The sequence below is a fragment of the Lissotriton vulgaris genome, chromosome 7, assembly GCF_964263255.1.
Source record: "Lissotriton vulgaris chromosome 7, aLisVul1.2, whole genome shotgun sequence".
NCBI classification, from domain to species: domain Eukaryota; kingdom Metazoa; phylum Chordata; class Amphibia; order Caudata; family Salamandridae; genus Lissotriton; species Lissotriton vulgaris.
Genome location: NC_141695.1, coordinates 611,054,901 through 611,076,253, shown reverse-complemented (window position 1 = coordinate 611,076,253; position 21,353 = coordinate 611,054,901). Strand labels below are relative to the sequence as shown.

The window sequence follows — 21,353 nt, the reverse complement described above, 5'->3', positions numbered from 1 at the left end:
CCATCTCTCAGGGAAGCTTGGAAGGGTTTCGCAGCGGTCGAAGCGCCTTGGGACCCTCCGGGTAAGTAGTGCGCTATATAAATGCCTATACATACATACATACAGCCTGCTGCATTGATCTGCTGATGAGGGGAGCATTTGTGGGACCTGGAAAACCCTGGTAAGTCAGGCTCGGTGTCCCGGACACCTCGCGATCCCTTCCACGGGGGTCCACATATCTGGAGGGTCCGACGCCTGTAAAATATCATGGATTTTGCAGCCTGTGGAGGAGGTTGGTGCGGTGGTCTGCAGGGGCCCCAATTGAGTAACTTCTGGCCCACATGCCAGAGCCCTGAAAGTCCCCCTTATGCCAGGCCCACACATCGGAGCAGGCCCTTTGGGTCCATTTTGCTAACCCTTGACTATGTGAGTGCCAGTACTTGACAATATGACAATAAAGCTACCCCTCTTGACTGACCCTACCATGGCGGACTGAGGGAAGTGGAATATCTCCTGGAATATGAACTGTACCTCGCCCATGGGCATTTTCCCAGAAGATACCCTGCAATAAGGGGTTGAGGTCTGACCTCGAAGTTCTAATCACCTTGCTGGAGTTTCAAAAGACACTCCATATCAGGCATGGAAGTGCTAGGGCTCCACAGGGACACTCATTTGCAACCCAGCCTATCTACCTACAGTGCCCACGGATCACTCATTAAATGACACACTTGTAGCAGTGCGGAGTGCTCACCCCGTTCACTGTGCTCTTACTTGGTGCATGGACAAGTATCCTTGGCCTCATCCTGCCATTGTGCTTCACCTAAAAAGGCTTGCTGCAGGGGTCTAGGGTTGGCACTTTACTCATGCCATCCCTGTGCTCGTGGTGAAGCTTTATACCATATACAGCTGATGCTTCCTTTTCACCCTCACTACAATACCATATGGGCTGTATCACCTGGATGAACCTGCTGTCATTATGCCTCTGAAGAAGCAAGGGCCAACAGAATTTCCAGCTTTTTCACCCCAGCAGGGACATGAAACTGTTTGCTTTTGACACCCATAGGTGACACCATGTCTCTCGCTAAAGAAGACCTCACTTCTGCGCAAGATTTTAAACAGAACTCTGGGAGAAGCTTAAAGCGGACCTGGGCTCCTCCCTGGAGACTCTTAAATCTCATCTCAACAGTTAGCTTACCTCTCTACAACAGGATGTAGATTCTGTGGGCACCCAGTTAGTGGATCGTGACACAAAATAGCTGGAACTAGATGAATGCGCCGGCCAGATGGAAGGCCTCACTCACTCCCCATGTCCCCACCTACAGGCGTCTCTTCTAAAGTGTGGAGACCGTGAAAAAAGATCACGACGCTAGAACATATGAATCCGGGGGCTGGAAGAGGGAGTGGAGGGCCCTGACTTGAAAGCCTTTACAACAGGCTCATTATTGGACGTGCACCACTGAAAGTTAAATTGGAAACGGTCAATTATGTGGGCCCACAACCGCCTTGCGAGAGGAGGCACATGAGAGATGTTCTGGCTAAGCTACATTCCTTCAAAGATGAGAAGGCCATCCTACAAGCTGCTCAGAAGACAGGCACAATCACATTTCAAGGGCCCACTTGCTCTCTCTTCCAAGATGTTGCTCTGTCAACGTTGGCCCAACATTAGCAGTTCTGTCCCATGACTGATAAACCAAGACCAGATAACATCAAGTATTGTTGGACCTACCTTCGGACTGGCTTTTCATTTGCTCAACAAATCACACCATTTCACAGAACAAGCTGTAGTGATGACTCTTTTGGATATTCCTACCTCCGAGACTCTAGCATCCGAGGATGACCCCGGTTCCCTATGAGGCAGCACCACTGGCTCGTAAACCATGAACCTCTGGCTTACCCAACGTCAACCCTGCATGCACAGGAAACTTTGAGCCACTTTTATTCAACATCCGCATTTTGAGATTGCCTCCCTCTAAGTGGCGTCATAAGACCACAGATGGCGGGTAGCTGACTCTATGGGACCTGTGCGATGCATAACATCTTTCTAGAATAGTCCCCTCGTGGGTGGAGTGATGGACACTGCAGTGGTATTGACCTATGAGCTGCACAAAGCAAGAGCTATTCTATTTAGGTTTTTTTTTTCAAATGTTTGCATAATGCCTTCACTAAATAGGCGGGTCTAAAGCGGCATTAACCGTTTCGGACGATTTCGCCTGCTATAATAGATTACTATTCACATGATGTTTGCATTTGGGGACCTGTTGTCCCACTTGTTAATGTTATTGGATTTTGTTTTGCTTTTGTTTTTTATTATTTTTGATACATGGATGGCAGTTTTTTGAGAGGACTGGAGGTGGAGCTTGAGATGGTAGAGACTACAAGGGGCACAAAAGCAGGAGGGGTGGATGGGCTGGCCACGCTGGACAAGCTGGAGCGGAGGATCTGATGGGAAGTTTCTTATGGAAGCACTGGCAGACATTCCATAAACTATCTACACTATGGTGATCACTATACCTACATGGAACATTAAAGGCCTAAATTCACCAGCCAAGTGCCACAAACTGTGGAAATTGCATCTTATTAAACATCATGATGTAGTGGCACTACAGGAGACCCATCTCAAACATGATGAAGACCACAGATTGAAGCATAAAGTTTACCCCATGAAGTATAAATTCTCGCCCACATCTAAACATAATGGCATGGCACTTGCATTCCATTCCTCCCTAAAATTGCAACCAAAGGGTTACAAAACAGACAATGAGGGCAGAATTGTTTTGGTGGAGAGCCGACTTGGAGCTAGAATGTGCACCTTTGCCTGTAGTTACGCCCCAAACTCAAACCAAGTCCCATTTGTACAAGCGCTATTATTCTTACTAGGGGGTTTCGCAGAGGGCGAGATCTTCTTGATGGGATATTTTAACCTTGTGTGGAATTCATGGAATAGATAGTACACACCCCCCACAGGTCACCCACAGGAAGCTTTCCCAAAACACTCAAATGAGCTGTTAAAAGATTTGGGCTGAAGGATGCCTGGAGGTCGCTTCACCCCAACTCCCATGACTATACCTTTTTCTTACACACCGTACATATTCCTGATTAGATTGTGTTTGATAATCAAGCCCTTAGCCAAGAGATGAAGGTAGCCTCAATTCACCCCGTTTCCATATCTGACCATGCACCTGTGTCAGTGACGCTGGACTTGGGGGACCGCCAATGTTTTTTCCTCACTCCCTGACAACGAATCGCCTCTTTAGGAATAATCTGCGGAAAACTAAATGACCCCAACAACACTACTCCCTCTAACAATTGGGATGCATTCAAGTCGGTTCTGCAAGAGCAATGCATTGCCCTAGGCTCAACACTTAAAATGAAGGGCTGCAGATCGCCTGGCTCTGGAGCTAGAACAAACCCACAAAGCGGCCAGACCTTTGCCCTGCAGCGGAAAGTCGCTGCGCTAGGGGGACAATTAAACTCAATTTGTACTAATTGGGCTGAACATACTCTCCTATGCCTTAAGCGCACGTCCTATGAGAAGGGCAATAAGGTGGGCTCGCACTTAGCTGGGCAACTTGGGGTCAAGCAGAAAAAAGAATACATTGGAGATATTCTTTGAGATTTGGGCAAACTAGAGCGTTCGGATGCCTGGAAGGCCTGAACCTTCGGCAGTTTTTATGAAAGTTTTACACGGCTGGCCTTGTCCGCATTGCAACCTTAATCGACTACCTCAGGGGGCGTAGAGCTCCCACGGGTGACTACCCTCCAAAATGAGATACTAGGTGACCCCATTAACGAAGAAGAGGTCCAGAGGGTGATCACATCCCTGAAACTTCACAAATCACCAGGGCCAGATGGTCTTACAGCCCAATTTTCTGTTTAAACACATAGCTGAGGCTGGGACAGTTACACCCCCCATGAGCGAAGCACTTCTGTGGCTCATACAGGCCCATTGCTCTGCTTACTCTGGATGCCAAGCTCTACTCTAAAATCCTGACCTCAAGACTGGATGATGTGATGCTGGACCTGATCCACCCAGATCAGTCTGGTTTCATTAGGGGTAGACAAATGCATGACCATGTAAGGAGGGTGCTTCACCTAATCGACCAAGCCACCAATAAATCATTACCTGCAGTACTGTTAGGTCTCGACGCCGAGAAGGCATTTGATCAGGAGGATGGTCCTTTTTATTTCACACACTAAAGCGCTTTGGGTTCTGGGACTCCTTCATAGCAACGATCCGAGCTAATTACGCAACTCCGCAGTCTAGAGTCCTGATTAATGGGGTACGTTTGGAGCTCTTTCATCTGGGGAGGTGGGCGAGGCAGGGTTGCAACCTCTCGCCATTTTTATTTGCTCTCTGTAACGAGCCCCTAGAAGCCATGAAACGTGCAACACCATCCATCAGAGCCCACACTTTTGGCTCCATAGAGCATAAAATGTCATTATTTGCAGATAACGTGCTTTTAACTCTCACCTTCCCCCAGTCCTCACTAACATCCGTACAAGGCTATTAACGCCACTATGTAGAAGTGGCGGGCTTCTGTATTAATCAAACTAAGCCCTTCCTCCTCAACCTGACACTACTTGGCCCTGCCATGGAGACCCTGGTGGCCTCCACCCCTTTCCAATTGGGCTAAAAAATAAATCACTTATCTCTGCATTAAAATTACCCCCAGGCTGTCAGATCTGTATCATGCCAATCATCCACTGCTTCTACAGTAGCTGAAGGTGGACATCAAAGGGTGGGAACCTACGTATATCTCTTGACTTGGACGTATACATGCTATTAAGTTGACTTTTGTGTCTTGGGTATTATATCTTTTCCAAGGCCTGCCCATTGAACTAGACAGAGATTTCCTACCGGCTTGGTACACTAATCATGTGCTTTAATTGGCAGAACCGTTGAGCCCACTTGCCGTTTAAACTGCTCCGACTCCCAAAAGACGCTGGTGGACTAGCCCTCCCTGTCTTTCAACTTTATTACAGAGCGGTACAGCTACGGGTTTTCTCTGAATGGTCATTAAGTGAGACAGACAAGCACTGGTTACAGAGCAACATCACAAAATAAAATGATGGTCGGAGTGTTGAAACTTTTCAAAAACTCACCCCAGTCACAGATCTGGGTTTAATCCATCGTTATTTTGCTCTCCACATCACCATAGTTTGGACCCAGCCGTATGCAAATCAGTCTTGACCCTGCTCCTCATGGGAACAGTCCATCCCGAACTGCCAAGCCAGGTCATTCCTGGAAAGCAAACAAGCATCCTAGGACTGGTTTCAGGGTACCACCCCTCATCTGCCAGGCCTGCTTAAATCCAGTGGCGCAGCAAGCAAGGGACCCAGGTCTGGGCGTCCCTTACCCACTTAGAGCACACATAGCAACATCACAAAATTAAATGATGGACAGAGTGTTGAAACTTTTCAAACACTCACCTCCAATAACAGACCTGGGTGTGATCCATTGTTGTGTCTATCACGCCCAGACATGGGTCCCTCGATCACTGTGCCTCTGGATTCAAGCTAGCCTTGCTGATATGGGGTGATACCTTGAAACCTGTCCTAAGATTTTTTTATTTTATTTATAAAGTTTTATATAGTGCTAGCTAGAGCTGTGGGCATCAGAGCGCTTTACATATTACATACACAAAGGAAAAGAAAAGATTGCATAACATCACAGGACATGAAGATGCATAAAGATTAAAAGCAAAGACATAATACGTATGTATCCAGTGAGGGAAGAAGGACGCAGGTGGCTGACACAGTCAGAAAACCACCAGCCTTGAAGGTCAGAGTGAGTGGGGAGTCCCTTAGGTTATTGATGCCTCGGATGGTTGCCTTGGTCAGTAAAGTATTAATTGAAGAGAAAGAGTTCAAGGTCCTTTTTAAAGCAAGAGAAGGAAGGGTTGCATCTGAGGTCAATAGAGAGTGCTTTCCATATCCTGGGTAGGTTGCCAGAGAAGGACCGGCACTGGGTAGTTTTCTTCTTCCGTTTTGGAGGGATGAGAAGAAGAGAGTTGGTGCTTCTCAGAGTTCTGGATTGTCCTGCTTTTACTAGTTTGCTGTTTAGTTAGTTTGGGGATTGGGTGTGAAGGGTCTTGTGTGGGATGCAGGCCTGGTTGTAAATAAATTTACCTTCCATGGGAAGCCAGTTGAGTGCGTTGAGGGTTGGTGAGATGTGTTCAAATATTTTTACACCACTTATGAGTCAGGCTGCCATGTTAAGGACTGACCTTAGTGGGGCAGGGTGAGTTTTTGGTGATGCTGTAAGGATGGCATTTCCATAGTCCAGTTTAGAAAGGACTAGGGATTGTACAATTGTCTTGAGATCATCTTGAGGAAAGAAAAGTTTAATTTTCTTGAGGAGTTTTAGAGAGTAAAGCGCACTTTTTGCAGAGTTCTTGATGTGGCCCTTCATTGACACGTTCTTGTCTAGGGTAATGCCTAGTGACTTTACTGAGTCAGATTGGACGAGGGAGCAGTTTAGAGCATTAAGCTCCTTGAGCCAGACTTGAATTGGTTGGTGGTTACTTTTCGGAGAGAACAGTATTAATTATGTTTGTCTGGGTTCAGTTTTAAGTGGTTTGAGTTAAACCAGGTTTAGATCTTGGTTAGCGTGACATTGAGGTGTCGGACGTCACTGGGCGATTTGATTTTGTAGTATATTTGTGTCATCAGCATATAGGTGGCAATGAGCCCCTGCTTGGTTTGGTTGGTTTAGTAAGGACTGATGGTCAAGGTAGTCGGACGCCAGGACAACCCTCGTTCCAAGGTCCAGCACGGGAGGGTTCTATGTTCGACCGGATTCTGCTGCTCATTGTGGAGGACTTCTTCTCAAGATGCTTGTTTACCGTCCAGGGAGGAATTGGCTTAGCAGTTCGGGCTGGACTAATTTGCATATGGCTGGGTCCAAACTTGGCTGGCGTGGTGAACAAAAGAACAATGGCTTAAACCCACATCTGTGACTGGGGGTGATTGTGTGAAAAGTTCAGCACTCTGTCTATCATCTTGTTGTGTTGCTATGCTTGCCCTAAGTGGCCAGGGTATGCCCACACGTGGGTCCTTTGCTCACTGTGCCACTGAAGTCAAGCTAGCCTGGCCGATGAGGGGTGATACCCTGAAACCATTCTTACAATGCTTGTTTCCGGTCCAGGGAAGAGCTGGCTTAGCAGTTAGGGCTGGACGGATTTGCATGTGGCTGGGTCCTTACTGGGGTGGTAGGGTGAGCAAAAGAAAGATGGCTTAAACCAAGATCTGTGAATGGGGGTGAGGGTTTGAAAAGTTTCAGCACTCCGTCCATCATCTTATTGTGTTGCCACACGTGGGCAGAGCCACAGTGGGCAGCATCATATGGGACATCCTATTCTAACCGAAAGCAGACCGCCCTCCAAATGTCTAGTTGAGCACCCCCACAAGAACATCTCTCAGGGTTTCGGACAAGGTGAATAAAACTGCAGAGTGGACTACCTTCCCCTCCCCTTTTACACTGATTCCCGATAATACGCCATTGCACCGGGCCCTTTCGATGCTTGGAGGGCGGGGGGTTGTCTTACTCTCTCCGATCTCTTCCATAATTGGGACATTTTAACCTTCGGAGCCTGCCAACGAGACTTCATCCTTTCAGAATCAGAGCATTATCGTTATAAACAATTGAAACACTCATCACTCCACTCGGACGTTAGACAGACCACCACAAGAGAGGTCACCCATATCGAACACTTAGTTAAAAGAGCGGTTTCATCTAGGGTAATAATCTCCTTTTTATTCTCTTTATTGCTAACCACTCTTTGCACCCCGCAATCCCGACATGACTTTCTGGGAGCGCTCTCTCTGGGTACATTCCTGAAGTAGGATAGAGGAAACTCTGGAGGGACATTCCGAAATGCAATAACTCTTTAGGAAAGAGGGAGGTACACTACAAGTTACTCTATGACTGGTAACTATTCCACTAAGTTGAAACAAATATTCTCTGATACTTCTGATTTATGCTGGAGAGGGGGGTGCAGTCTACTGTGTGACTTTCATCACATGTGGTGGCACTGTCCTTTTTGGGTGCAGCTAAACTGGCAGTGGCTGCAGCCTGGAAAAAGAAAGAGGCTACAGCGTTGAAGCAATGGCATGCTCGTTTGTGGCTGGCCCTACCAATGGAATGAATGGCAGACATCTTTTGGGACGATTTTAAAAACGTCGAATTTACTTAGGGACCCTTGGTGTCCTGTCTCTCCAGGGGCCTACTGTTGATCGCCTGCTCTTCCCGCGTAAGGGTGCTTCATCTCTTCCAATTCTGAAAGGAAGGATTAAGGTCCTACTCGGCTACGCATGCATCCTCCAGTCATATCTCTTATACGATGCCACAACGATAATCACCACTTATACAGGCCAACTTATGTAACCTCCATGCACCCTAATTTTTTATTTACACTTTGGTTCTTTAGGTTTCTTTTTTCTTTTCTCATTGTGATACTTGATGGGTTCAGCGGTATAAGGGGGAAATGGGAGATTCTGGGGAAAGTATTTTGCAGGATCTGTTTAGACAAGATAGCAACTTATATTAGCTTCTTGGCTATTTTGACATTGCTCCCTCATCCGATTGACACTGTTAAATTCATAAGCTTCTTTGTTAACACTGAACGAGAAACTTTTGAATATACTGCTATCACAGGATATGTGTAAAATTCAGTAAAAAAAGTTTTGACTATTTATTTTTTTGATATGTTGAGCAAGTCATGTGATCAGAATAATACTGCATCTAGTGAACTCTGACTAGATTATTGCTGTGTTAAATTAATCTTGCAATTGGGGAACTAGGGTGTTGCGTAAATCCTGTGACTGAGACAGCACAGAATGCACACTGTGATTAAATGCGTGCTTTTTCTAGAAAGTCCTATATTTGGAGCAATGGTGTGTTGAGCACATCCTGTAGTTTGAGCCGGGCGTTTTGCCTGCATGCTGTGAATGAAGATCAGCTTTGCTAACTAAGTGTCCTGATTTTGATGGACTGTTGATTTGTGTGAGCCCTGCAACTGTCTTGAATGTTTGATTGAATATTCTCGGTCAAGAAGGTCTTATGATAGAAGACCTACTGCCTCGAATGAGTCCTATCAATGGATGTAATGCAATCCAACTGGAGCCCTATGGTCAAGGAATGTTATCTTCTTGAGTTGCGACCTCAATTCTGATCTGAAGACACTTAATGTTTCAACTTTGGGCATAAAATACTTCCAGAAACTCAGACCTAATGTGGAGCAATTCCACATTTTTTAAAATATCAATGGGCTTATCTTGATGAAGAACTGAGGTTAAAACTTCACTCTGTTCCACTGTGTGCACTTTGCAGTGTATAATAGACATTATTGTTTATGAAAACCTTTGTGTTTATTTTTCACAGCTTCCCTTCTGGAGCGGATTGGCATTCTGCAGACCTCTCAGATTCTGGACGGAACATCACAGTGAGTATTTTGGTCGTGGTCAAAAGCAAACCTTCTGCTTATCCTTTTTGAGGCCTTTACTGCTACAGTAAATTAAGTGACCTGGATTGACTTGCCGGAGGCTGCAGAACTGGTAGGAGCAGGGTTCAATCCTCGCTCCAGTCCAGGATCTGTATTAGACTAACCTCTGGTGTTCTAATCCTGGACTAGAGAAGCAGATCTTGGTTTTGCTGTCTGACACTCATGAGGCATATCCACAATGCTGCTATCTGCATAACTTTCATTTTCTCTTTGCTCTGAAGGATGCAGGACGAAGCAGAGGAGATCCGGATTGATTTTGATGTCTACCAAGCAGATGCTGTAGCAGACTTTAAGAAATCCAGTCCTGGTAAACCTTATGCCCGGATGTGTGTTCGTAGGTAAAATAGCTTCAGTGTAATTTCTACTTTTTTGTTCATATTGTCTATTTAAGTTGAGCTGTCTGCTGCATGAATAGGAGTACTTTATTCCTCATTCACTCGAAACCTTCTCTTTGTGCGGGTTTGAAAAAGCATTCAAGCAGAGAGGCAGCAGCAGTTTCATCATCTGCTTCTGATGCCACCCATTCAGAAATCAAGCAAAGGAAACAACATCATTTTTCTGCTCATTTCTGCCCACAGGTTTCAACTTTGACCTGCATAATCCCTATTTGTTCCCTGAGTCCTTCCCATGACTCTATCCGAGTACAACCATTCTGGCTTTCACCTCCACTTGTTTCAGGTCTGGGACACAAACACATTTCTGTCACTGCAAGTCAGGCTTGACGTGCTGCTCCATGTTATACCCATATTTTAACTAACACATCTTAACTGATACTCTATAAACAGGTCATAGGATGTCATTGGTATAGTACTTTAGTCTGCTCTCAAGCAATGTGCTATCTGCAGACCTTGCACAACTTCTCTTACCTCGGTAAAGTCGTTTAGAACTTTCTGGCTGACCAACATTCTTTATACATTCATAATGACAATACAGTACCACCTTACAAACAGGCTTTCACAAAGGTTGCAGTACTGAAACTGCTACGAACAAAATACTGAATTTCAATGAAATGTTGGACAGAGGTGACATTTACCATCTTGTCATTCTCGCTTTATAAGTGGCTTTTGATCACCAAAGGCTACGAATCTGACTCTGCTTTAAAGATTAGGTTTTCAGTTGGTGAACCTGGCTCTTTATGGAGGAGGGTCGTGGAGCTCCAGAAGCTGTTTTCATGGTACTCTCCAACCAGAACTCTTAGATCCACAAACACGGGCCTCATCCATACCCCTAAAATCCGTAGAGCAAGATGTGGGGGTGGGGGGAGGGGGGGTCGTAGTCTCGGGTAGTACCTCCTCTGGCTACATCACAATCAGATGTGGAACTCTAAAAGGGCCAATACCATCCAGGCTGTTCAAACGGATTGTGAAGCCACTTAATCCTTATGGAAGAAGCAAGTATTGTGATTCCTTTTACGTGCTAATGATAATCAAATATATACAAGATATTATTGTACAAACTGTTCAAATATTTCCATATCTTTATGTAATAACTTGGAGTAGGTGTCTTCCGTGGAATCCGTTTTGTTCCTATTCTTTTTAATTGTAAGATAATTGGCTAACTGTTTGTCAGATTTGTTTTGGCCGCCATTATACTTAGCACTGGATTAGCAAAGAAAGGAAGATGGGACATCAATGGAGAGTTTATTTAATTGAAGTTTGACATTGATGAGTTCTTGTAGGCAGATTTTAGATTTAGAAGTGTGATAGGAGTGTTCTAATTGTTTGATTTGATGAAGGATCTCATTAGTTTTATTAAGGGAAAGTTTTTTTTTTCTTTACTGAGACATCTGATAAAATCACAGGCGGAGGTCTTAAAGGCATCCCAAATACAGTGAAAATAAAGTACATCTGTGTAGTTAAATTTAAAGGGTTCTTGAGAAAAAAAGAAAAGGCAGTAGTGACAGATATGTCTAGAAGTAATGCATTATTGAATCGCCACCTATTAGACCTAACATTATTAAATAAGATATCCAAATAAACAGAAACAAGGGCATGATCAGAATGTGGAATACAGCCTATATCAGCAGAATGCAAATTTTGTGTTGAAGAATGTGAAATAAATTTATAATCGATTCTCGATTTAGTATGGTGTGTAGGAGAATAGTAAGTGAAATCAAGTAATTAGAATTGGAGAGACTCCAAATGTCTGTTAAAGCACATTGTGAAATTGCATGAGTAACCAATTTCTGATATTTGGCAGGTACATAAGTAGAAGAAGAAAATTTGTTGATAATAGGATTACAATCACCTGCGAAAACATAATGGTCATCAGGGCATTGTGAAATTGTTTGAGTAATGTACCAAAATTGACTATCTGGGCTGGTAGGGCCATAAAGATTAACAATAGCGACTGGGACATTATTAATCAAAACACAAGTGAGTAACCATCTCCCTTCATAACCAGCCTCCTGTGAAATTAAATACACGTGATAAAACCATTTTTCTTACCTTTACTTGGCGATAAGAAGACACTTCCCATCCACCTTCTCTTCAATTCCATAGATTTGATTTCTATAAGGTGCGTTTCCTGGATAAGGGTAATATGAGCATTAAAATGTGATAAATGGGTCAAAACCCACTGACGTTTAATTGGTGAACCAAAACCCTTGACCTTCCAGGATACCATTTTTAATGACATATAATAAAACATTGAAAAATGTAATCTTAGCATAAAGAAAGAACATAAAAAGCTGGACCAAGTAAGAAACCACAAATTACAAAAAAGGATAGACAAGAGGATGAGATAGGAAAAAATATCTCAAAAACTATTAAGGAAGTAGGCAATGAGAAATTAGGGTAACGAATAAGCTGAGGATCTCAGAAAGGCAAAAGAATAGAAAAGTGACATAAAAGGTATGTGTGACAGCGAGCATACCTAAAGATATTTTCAAAGAAGATGGGATGGGGGAGGGAGAGGTGTTGAGACCACATGAAAAGAATGATACATCCAAGCTCCAGTGACACTACAGAAGGAAGAAGATTGATGCTTGAGGTAGATGCACTGGGAAAGTCATAAGATAATACTGGGAAATGGATACCTGCAAAGAGAAATGTAAGTTAAGTATAAAATAACAAATTTGAAGTGAATAATAGTAAAACAAGAAATAGTAAAAATAGAAAAGACTATCGTAGCATCATTAGTGTAATGAACATGAAAAGCGCCTCAAGAAAGGAGAACAAACTACAACAATAGTGGAATCGATAACATATTAAGTCTTGGCAGATTTGGAAGTGTCCATAAACTCAATGTTGCACTCATGAAGAAATGTCCTCAGATGGGCTAGATCATCATAGATGAAAGTTTTGTTGTTGGTGGTGACTTTGAACAGACATGGATGGAACAGACCAAAACGGGCTCCAAGGGATGGAAGAGCAGGTCTCATAGAAAGAAATTCTTTGTCTGTTCGCAGTATTTTTGACGTAATCCTGGAAAAAGTAGATGTTGTTGCCAGATCATGAAATTTATTTCCTGGAATGAACCGCTGACTAAACTTTAAGTAGGTCTGTGTATTCAAGAAAATAGAGTATAAAACCTCGAGGTATTTTGGATGTTGATACTGGCCAAGTCTTCAAGCGCATTGTATGTTTAAAGGATATGATTCTGACATAGCAAATTAGGAAGAAATGATTTGAAAAAATCAGAGAGCGTCCGAGCCGTACGTTCCTTCCGGCAGACCATAAATACGCAAGTTATTCTGGAAATGTCAATGTTCTAAACCTTCAACTTGTTTTTGAAGCAAGGAGATCAGACATTGAAGATGAGGGACTGTATGAACTGCATTAGTGAGATCAGAGATGCGTTGTTCAGCTGTCACCATCCTCTCCTCCAATATGGACCACTTATCAAGTTCCACATTAGCCTCTTCTACCTAAGGGCATAATGCCCTACTTTCTTTTAAAATAAGATCCATGAAGACTTAAGAAGTAGATTTAGGGGTGGGGGGGTCGGACTGTTATTAGCCTTTTAGTTTAAGCTTTTCCCACTGTATGGGGAGGAATGACGTCGCCTGTGGGCACAGCTGAAGAAGAACTCAAGAGTGATCAAGGAGGTGGAGTTTTCCATTTCAAATTGTGATAAAAGAGGGGAGAGTGAAGTATCGGATAAATCTGAGAAGCCAGATTGTGTTTTAGAGTGAAATTGTAGTTTTTGTCAATCTAGTCATAAGATGACAAGCAATGCACAATGAAGCGTCGACTGTAGAGAACGCCAAGGCTTCAGAGTACAGCTTCTGAAAAATTAATGGCACGTAGGTTGGACTTCAGGTATAATACTGTTTATGATAAGAAAATCCTGGAACAATGTGAGAGGAGGTGCTGAGGAGGTAAACAAACTTGAAAAAACAGAAAAATACAATTTTAATTCTCCATTGTGAGCATATTGAATGCATGAACTGTTCACTCATAAGTATTCCATTGCAGCCTTTCTTGCTAATGACGGGCGCTGTGAAAGAGGCAAGACTTAAAAAAGAAAAATAGTTTAACATGACCTGAAACGGCCACTAAATTCAGTCCGGTGGTGGTCAGATTCCTCACATCGTCCGCAATGTAGAAAGTGCAAGGCGGCAGTAGAGAAAACCACCTTTGTAACCAAAGGTTCTCCTGTTGCTCTGTAGAGAACTGTTGGCACGCCACCATCTTCCTTGGGCATCAAGCCTCATACCCCCAGGCTTGAGACATATTTAAAAGGCTACTTAAGTGGGTGGCACAATAAGAGCTTCAGACCCCCTAGTAACATTTAATTTGCAGGCCCTGTGCACATGTAGTACCATTTCACTGGGGACTTACAAGTAAAGTAAATGTGCCAATTGGATGTAAGCAAATTTTACCATTTTTAAATGACCGAGCATGAACACTTTAGTACTAGCTAGCAGTGGTAAAGTGGACAGAGTCCTAAAAGCCAAAAAACAGGTTCAGAAAACAGGAGAGTGAAGGCAAAAGGTTTGGAAATTACCCTGCAGAAATGGCGACGTCCAACATACCCAACAATCAACCCTAAAAATCCCTTACAATCCCTATAAACTACCAGACTCTGAAGCCTAAAAAATACTTACTATCCTCATAGACAACCCATACCTGAAACCTACAAATTCCTTCCCACTCTTATACACTACCTATACTAATTGTAAGGAAATGCCTCTTTTTGTATGGTCACTCCCAAGTTTTTCGACTCATAATGCTGGTCTTTTGACTGAGAGTGCACAGAGGGCTGCTAATAAAACCTTGGTGCCAGTGCCTTGACCCTAAAGTGTATGTCGAATTTGATGTACACAATTAGAAACAGCTAACGTACCTGTAAGTCCCCAGTATATGGCACCCCGGGCATGTAAGTTAGAGGGTACCCCAAGGCTTGCAGCACAGATTGTGCCACCCTGGAGATCCCCCAAGTAAAACAAGTCACCCAGTCCACCACTGCAGACTGGTAGAGCAGCCATACTCTGCTAGCACGCCTTTGCCATTGAAAGTAATGGCAAAGCCTCAACTTCCCCAGGACATGTGAAGTTACCCTGTCTGGCAGGCCTACCGAGCCCTAAAGACAGAGTGCAACATATGACACTGGAAGGACGTGTGCTTTACATGTCCTGGCAGTAAAACATGCAAAACTACTGTTTTACTGTGGAAAGTCTTGGTCACCAGTTGGCGAGCACAGGGTTCCACGCTGACCACCTCAACAGTGTTAACTCCTGAACAGTGCAACCAAAGTGAGCACTCCAAGGCATCAAACAACTTGTTACATTAAGTCCAACTTGCATCTCAAGTCGAAATTGGCACTGTGGTGCCTTTAAAACTCCTGTCCCTTCCCAGGGACACATGGAGCCTGCTCCACGAAATGTGCTAACGACTCCCAAGAAAGAGAACAATGAGGGATTATAGGCTAGGGAGGTGTCACCTCGCTCCAGCAGGATGCCCCAAAAAGCAGGCTTCAAAGGTGAAGCTGCCTTTGAAGGGCATATGTGTAACACCAGGGGGTGGACTGCTCTATTGTTGATGTAGACAGACTGGCACAAGAAGTGGTGAAGGGAAACAGGTTACCAAACCAGTTTCCCCAGGGGCATGAAGCCCTAAGGTAGCCGCATCCGAGGTGTGGGCTAAGAAGGTCTGTACACCCGGAGAAGGATCTTGCCATCGTGGGAGTGGGCAGAATGATGCATTCTAGAATAGCTAGATGCCACACTCCACAGGAAGTGGTCATCAGGTGGGAGGAAACCTGGTTGCCTATTGGCTACCAGCTGAATCATCTGAGCATTATGAGGGCACCCAGACCCCCGATCAAGACCAACTCAGAAGAAGAGCTGCCCTGCAGCACTGAGGGGCCAGAAGGAGAGGCTGCACTGCCTAGGACTGCACTTGCTGCACCTGGTGGCTAGCAAAGCGAGAGACTGTGCCTGCTGTGGCCTGCTCAAGGTGACACTATTTCCAGAGCCCAGTCAAGCAAGAGAACTCCAATGTCCAGCTGACAGGCCTTCTGTTTGCAGCACAGGGTCACAACAGCTGAAGAAGCTTGCTCGGGCAAGTTGGTAGCCCAGTGTCTTCAAGCCGCTACCACTGCCGCTGTGCAGCACAAAGGACCAAGACCTGATGCCCAGGGTTGCACCCAGGTTAGCTGAGCCAGGGAGTGTTGTCTGGGAGTTGCTGGGACCCTCAGAAGGCTAGTTATTGACTCAAGAAGGATTTTTGTCTGACTGCGACAACGGGTGAGTGGTAGTCTAGTTATCGACTTAAGAAGGATTGGTTTGTGACTGCGACAATGGGCGAGTGGTAATCTAGTGGTGACCGGACTTCGTGGTATGTCAACCCTGCAACCAGGACCCCCTCATTTCTTCGTGGACCAAGGTATCCCTGCAGGAAAACCCCCGTCGCTGCATCCCATCCACAGCATTCTTTGAGTATCTTTCATCCCTCACATCAGGACCACTCTATAGGAATACCTTGCTCTGCGGAAAAGGTCCCTGGAACTTTTGAATGACTGCTTCTCCTGTGAAAATAACTATTCTTGAGGACCTTGCTGGTCCCTCTGACTAGCTCCCTGACACTTACCTACGTTTTCTTTGAAAAGGTTTCTAAGTGTCCAGTTCATTGACTTTGCCAAGGCTTGTTCTAAGTGGATCGAAATTGCACTGATTTCTTATTGATTGTAAAATCTTTATCTCCAGAACCTCCTGGTGGCTCTTTTTCGTTCTACTGTCTAAATTCTTATAAAATCCACCTATTTCTATAAATTGGTGTCTAATTAATTGAGTATCATGTTGATTTCTTCAATTGTTCTGGTGCTGTTTAAAAGCTTAACACTTGCTCCTCTGTTTAAGCCTTGCTGCTCAGTGTCACTGCTACCTAGAATTGAGCGATGGGTTTGACAGATGAAACCCATGGGTCCTAAACGGGTTGATAAGTGTATTACATGGTGAGGTTGCACTACCACAGTATATAATACAGCCGATTTCCTCACACTACTCCTGTGCAATACCCATATCAAAACCCTAAAAATACCAATCTACCCCTAAACCCCCCCAAAAATATACTTTTATGTTAAGTTACATAGTTTTATAAACTTAACCATCCAGTTTATGACTGGAGTTGTCCACTTTAAAGGTAATCCAAACTAATGGTAAATTCAGAGTAATTGTATGGCGCAATAATGCAAAAGAAGGCGCATGAGTGGCATAGTGATAAAGATGTGTATACACAATGGGGAGCTCTCCATTATAACAGCATTGAACACATTTACATAAAGATGCTCTGCCAGCTTGATGTCAAAAGGAAGGCTCTGGTATATTTGTAAAGTTTCTAGAATAACACCAGGGATATTTCAAAGGGTTCATTTTGCAGAACATATAATAGGTGTGGAAGAGTGACCATCTCGAAAAGGGACATTGTACCCCCAAGTTAGTTGCAGTGGAGGAGGTTGTCATGTAGGGAGACTAATAGGGGTGCCAAATTAGTTCCCAAGCCCACAACGACTCCTAGGTGGCATACCGTCCCAGGTACTTATATTTTTCTCTAGTTATTGCCATTAGATTTGGCTCTCGATGTCCAGGTTTTTTCTGATCCACGGTTTTAGTGGCAATCCCAAATGAAATATGGAAAGCGGACACCCTTGTTGCATGCCACATTTAGTAAAAGAGGGTTGATGGTAGTCCGTTTAAATATATCATGCCATTGGGTTAGTACATAGGATTTTGATATATGCATGTTCCGAAGTCCCAGGTTCATCCCCTCAAAAAGTTACGTTCAGTTCAAGGAATCAAAAGCCTTCTCAAATGTTACCAGTATATAACAGTGGATGGATCCGTCCAGTCATTTGCTTGTGACAGTGCAAGATGTTGCTTCCTCACATTGTGTGATCGCTATCATCAGCATTATAAAACTGTTTTGGTCTGGATGGATCAATTTTGGGATGGTCTTCACGATTCCGTTTGCCAGGGCTTTAGAAAAGACTTTGCTTTGAGGTTAATAGGATAAATTGAATGGTAAAATCCACACTTATCCAGTGGGTGTCTTAATTTCTGCACCAGTTTTCGGCACCACTACAGTCAGAGGGTGGTCTAAAAACGCTTGTATTGCTTCGTCCAGATGTGGGACTGTAACCCAGCGCATTCTGCAGGTACCTTTGGAGCCCCCAAAACATATAATCGGCCATAGTATTCCATGACTCATTAACACTAGGCATTGGCCGGAGACCCTCTCCCAGGAATCAGTACTCCGCTCGGGAACCAACCTAGTGGGTTTGTCTTTGATCCAGTTAGTATAGTAATTTTCCAGTTTCACTCCAAACTTGTGAACCCTGCTTTGTGAGTCCAGCCTCACGGTGCACTCTGTTGTAGGACCAGTAGGTAATTACCAACTTGTGAAGATAGCAGCCTTCTCGGGTGGATGCACAATCTTTTTCTAGTTGTCTAGTTTGACCTCAAGTCTAGTCATCGCTGTCCCTCAAATAATGACCGTAAAGGCCTTCCAAAGCATGTAAGTGGATTGGGAAGTATCAGCATCTTGCTTCATGTAGGGCCCTTGTTTCGTCCATGAGATGTTGAGACAAGTATCCAGCCATTAGTTATGAAGTTAAAAACCACAGAATACCTGACTGTTGTGTTTCAGACCACATTTTGTCTGGGTATGGTCACATAATTCCTGAGACAGGGTACGGGCACCAAATATGCAAGGTACATGCTGGGTGGAAATTACACAATAATCAAGGTAAGAGATGGAATGATGTGATGCTGACAAGTAGGTTTAGACCCGAGCTTGAACATTGCAACCCAAAAGAAGTGAGCCAAAGGTGATATAGAGCTTATTGGTGCCCTCTCCCAAAAACACCATGAAAGAGCCAAATAGCCCTCCCCTCGTAATAGTATATTATTCCATACAAGTGGCATTTTGAACACTCACTTGACTGCATCACTGCCTTAGGAAACACAATCCCCTTCATGCAGCGCCTTCACTTCAAGCTCCAAATTACAATCAACTACACCCAGAACGGAACCATCGTCAGCTGCTCACCCAGACAATGACATTCACTATAGACATCACAGACTTCGTCGCTCCCCTCGACTTGGACTCCAAAGCCTTTGTTGCCTAGGAGACCTCAACTTCCACAGACCCCAGCTCCACAGTAATCCCCAAGAGCATCTTCAAACTCACCCAGCACATCACTGAACCTACCCATGTCGCCAGACACACCCTCAACCCCTGTCTCCGCTACCTTTAACAGAGCCAAGTTCACTGCCACAACACCTCTCACTTGGACTGACGACTTCATCGTCCACTTCCAGATAATCAAATCCCCTCTCACCCCAACCCTCCTAAACACATACACCAACATCAGCCAGCCTAGCCACAACTGAAACAGTAGAACAGAAGCAGACTGGGCCCATGTCCTATGGAGACTACGCGTCTATACCGGACGCGGACACAGCAACTCAACAATTGGTTATCCAACTGCACAAGCTACCTGGCACCTGTCAAACACAGCCTCCACAAACGAGCCAAAAAGAAGGCCAACTGATACTCAGATAAAGGCTGAGCAACCAAACAACACTGCAAACAATTAGAGAGGAAATTGAGAAATATGCTAAATAGAGGCTAGTTGGACATACCTTCAGAGCACCCCAGGGACAACACAGCCGCCAGAGCAGGGACAGCAAAAAGGTCCTAGTTCAGCACATTGAGAACAATTCTAACAGCAACAATGAGATCTTCGTGATCGTCAAAGACTTCACCTCACCCTCCGCCTCCTCAAGTAACATCACCCCCTCGCAAGAGCTGTGTGACAGACCATCAGACCACATCAGCAACAAAATACAAACCATTTACAATAACTTTGATCCTCAACCAGACCCTCACATCCTCGCCACAAGCCTACCAAGCTATCACACTGGAAACACCCTGTCCGCCTAGAAGACCATCACCACGGCAGAAACAACCAGCATCACAAGACTCATCCACTCCGGATCACCTATGGACTCATCCCCTCCCCACTTCCACAATATGGTTGCCCGCACTATCTGCAGAGCACTCGCCCATGTCCTGAACACCTCCATCTCCACCTTCTCAGATGCCTGGAAACATGCCACAGTAAAGGCTCTGCTTAAGCAACCTTCAGCAGACCCCACTCAACTATCAAACTAAAGACCAATTTCCCTTCTACCGTATTCAGAAAAGATCAAGGAGAAAGCCATAAACGGACAACTCACAACCACCTTGAACGACCTAAATTCTGGACATCTTGCAATCCAGATTGTGAAGAAATCACAGCACAGAAATCACACTCACCATAGCCATAGATGACATCAGGATGCTGCTCGACTGAGGAGAAACAACCGCCCTTGTCCTGCTCGACCTTTCAGCCGCTTTCGATGTGATCTCCCACTCCACCGTGATCAAAAGACTCTGAGTCTGGCATCCAAGGCTGCTCCCTCAACTGGATTTGCTGCTTCCTCAAGGGAAGAACACACAAAGTCATCATGACACCCTATATGTCGAAAGCCAGAAATCTCATCTGTAAAGTACCCCAAGGCTCGTCTCTTAGCCCAACCCTGTTCATAATCTACATAACACCACTGGCTGGCATCATCAGATTGTTTTTAGTTGTTGGAATGCGAATAATTGACAGTGTTACTTATGTACCAGGTAAATGGTTTTTACTGTGAGGTGGTGGGGTCACCAGGTGGTTGATATTTGTGTAGTTGTATGCTGTGAAATTCTTTATTTGTTGCCTCCCTAGTAAAGGAAAGTTAATCAACAGCAGACTCTGTTGTCTCTGTTATGTGTCAACATGCTTCTTCCCTCCCCTAAGTGCCCAAAACGTCAGGGGCGTTCATCGGGATTTCTACCATTGTATGCGCCTGTCGTAATTCATGTTTTCCTTACTGTGAAAGGATTGCAGAATGATAGCAAAATGGCGGGAGTAATCTGCCTGTTCTCAGCGTAAACTGGGCAACTTGGTTGATTCACTGCGGATACACAAGAACAGAAAATTCAATATAGATCTCTTATAAAAACTGAGCAACACAATGTGATATCAAGCCGTGTTACATGCACACTCTGTACGCTTTCATTGTAAACACCCGATACGCACACTGGTACAAGCAATAATGCACGAAAACACACGGCTCACTTCACTTATTCAAGAAAAGAATCATTATTTGTTCTGTCGCAGGAGGGCTATGGAGTGTCCCATATTCTGGTAAGGTAAATGAGTGCCGTCACATACACTCTGTTATATTCGGGCACGTCAAGTCTGATAGGTAAAGAAATGCCTGTTGCATGTCCTTTAGGGCCTGCGGGTAATTGCTGTCTGAGGCGGACAGCAGATAGTTATTTTTGAAAGTGTACCAAATCTGCTCCAGTGAGTCTGCCCAGGCAGAAAGGGGAGAAGCTC

The 21,353-nt window shown here is 44.5% G+C and overlaps 1 protein-coding gene across 2 annotated transcripts in view; it reads left to right on the top strand.

Annotated features, from left to right (window-relative positions):
* Positions 1–21,353, top strand: part of TSEN54 (tRNA splicing endonuclease subunit 54) — a 232,703-nt gene that overhangs the window by 164,212 nt on the left and 47,138 nt on the right. For both annotated transcript variants that reach the window (XM_086930756.1, XM_086930757.1), the window contains 2 exons: positions 9,362–9,422; positions 9,704–9,820. In XM_086930756.1, coding sequence (XP_086786882.1) covers positions 9,362–9,422; positions 9,704–9,820 — 178 coding nt within the window. The remainder of the gene's footprint in view (positions 1–9,361; positions 9,423–9,703; positions 9,821–21,353) is intronic.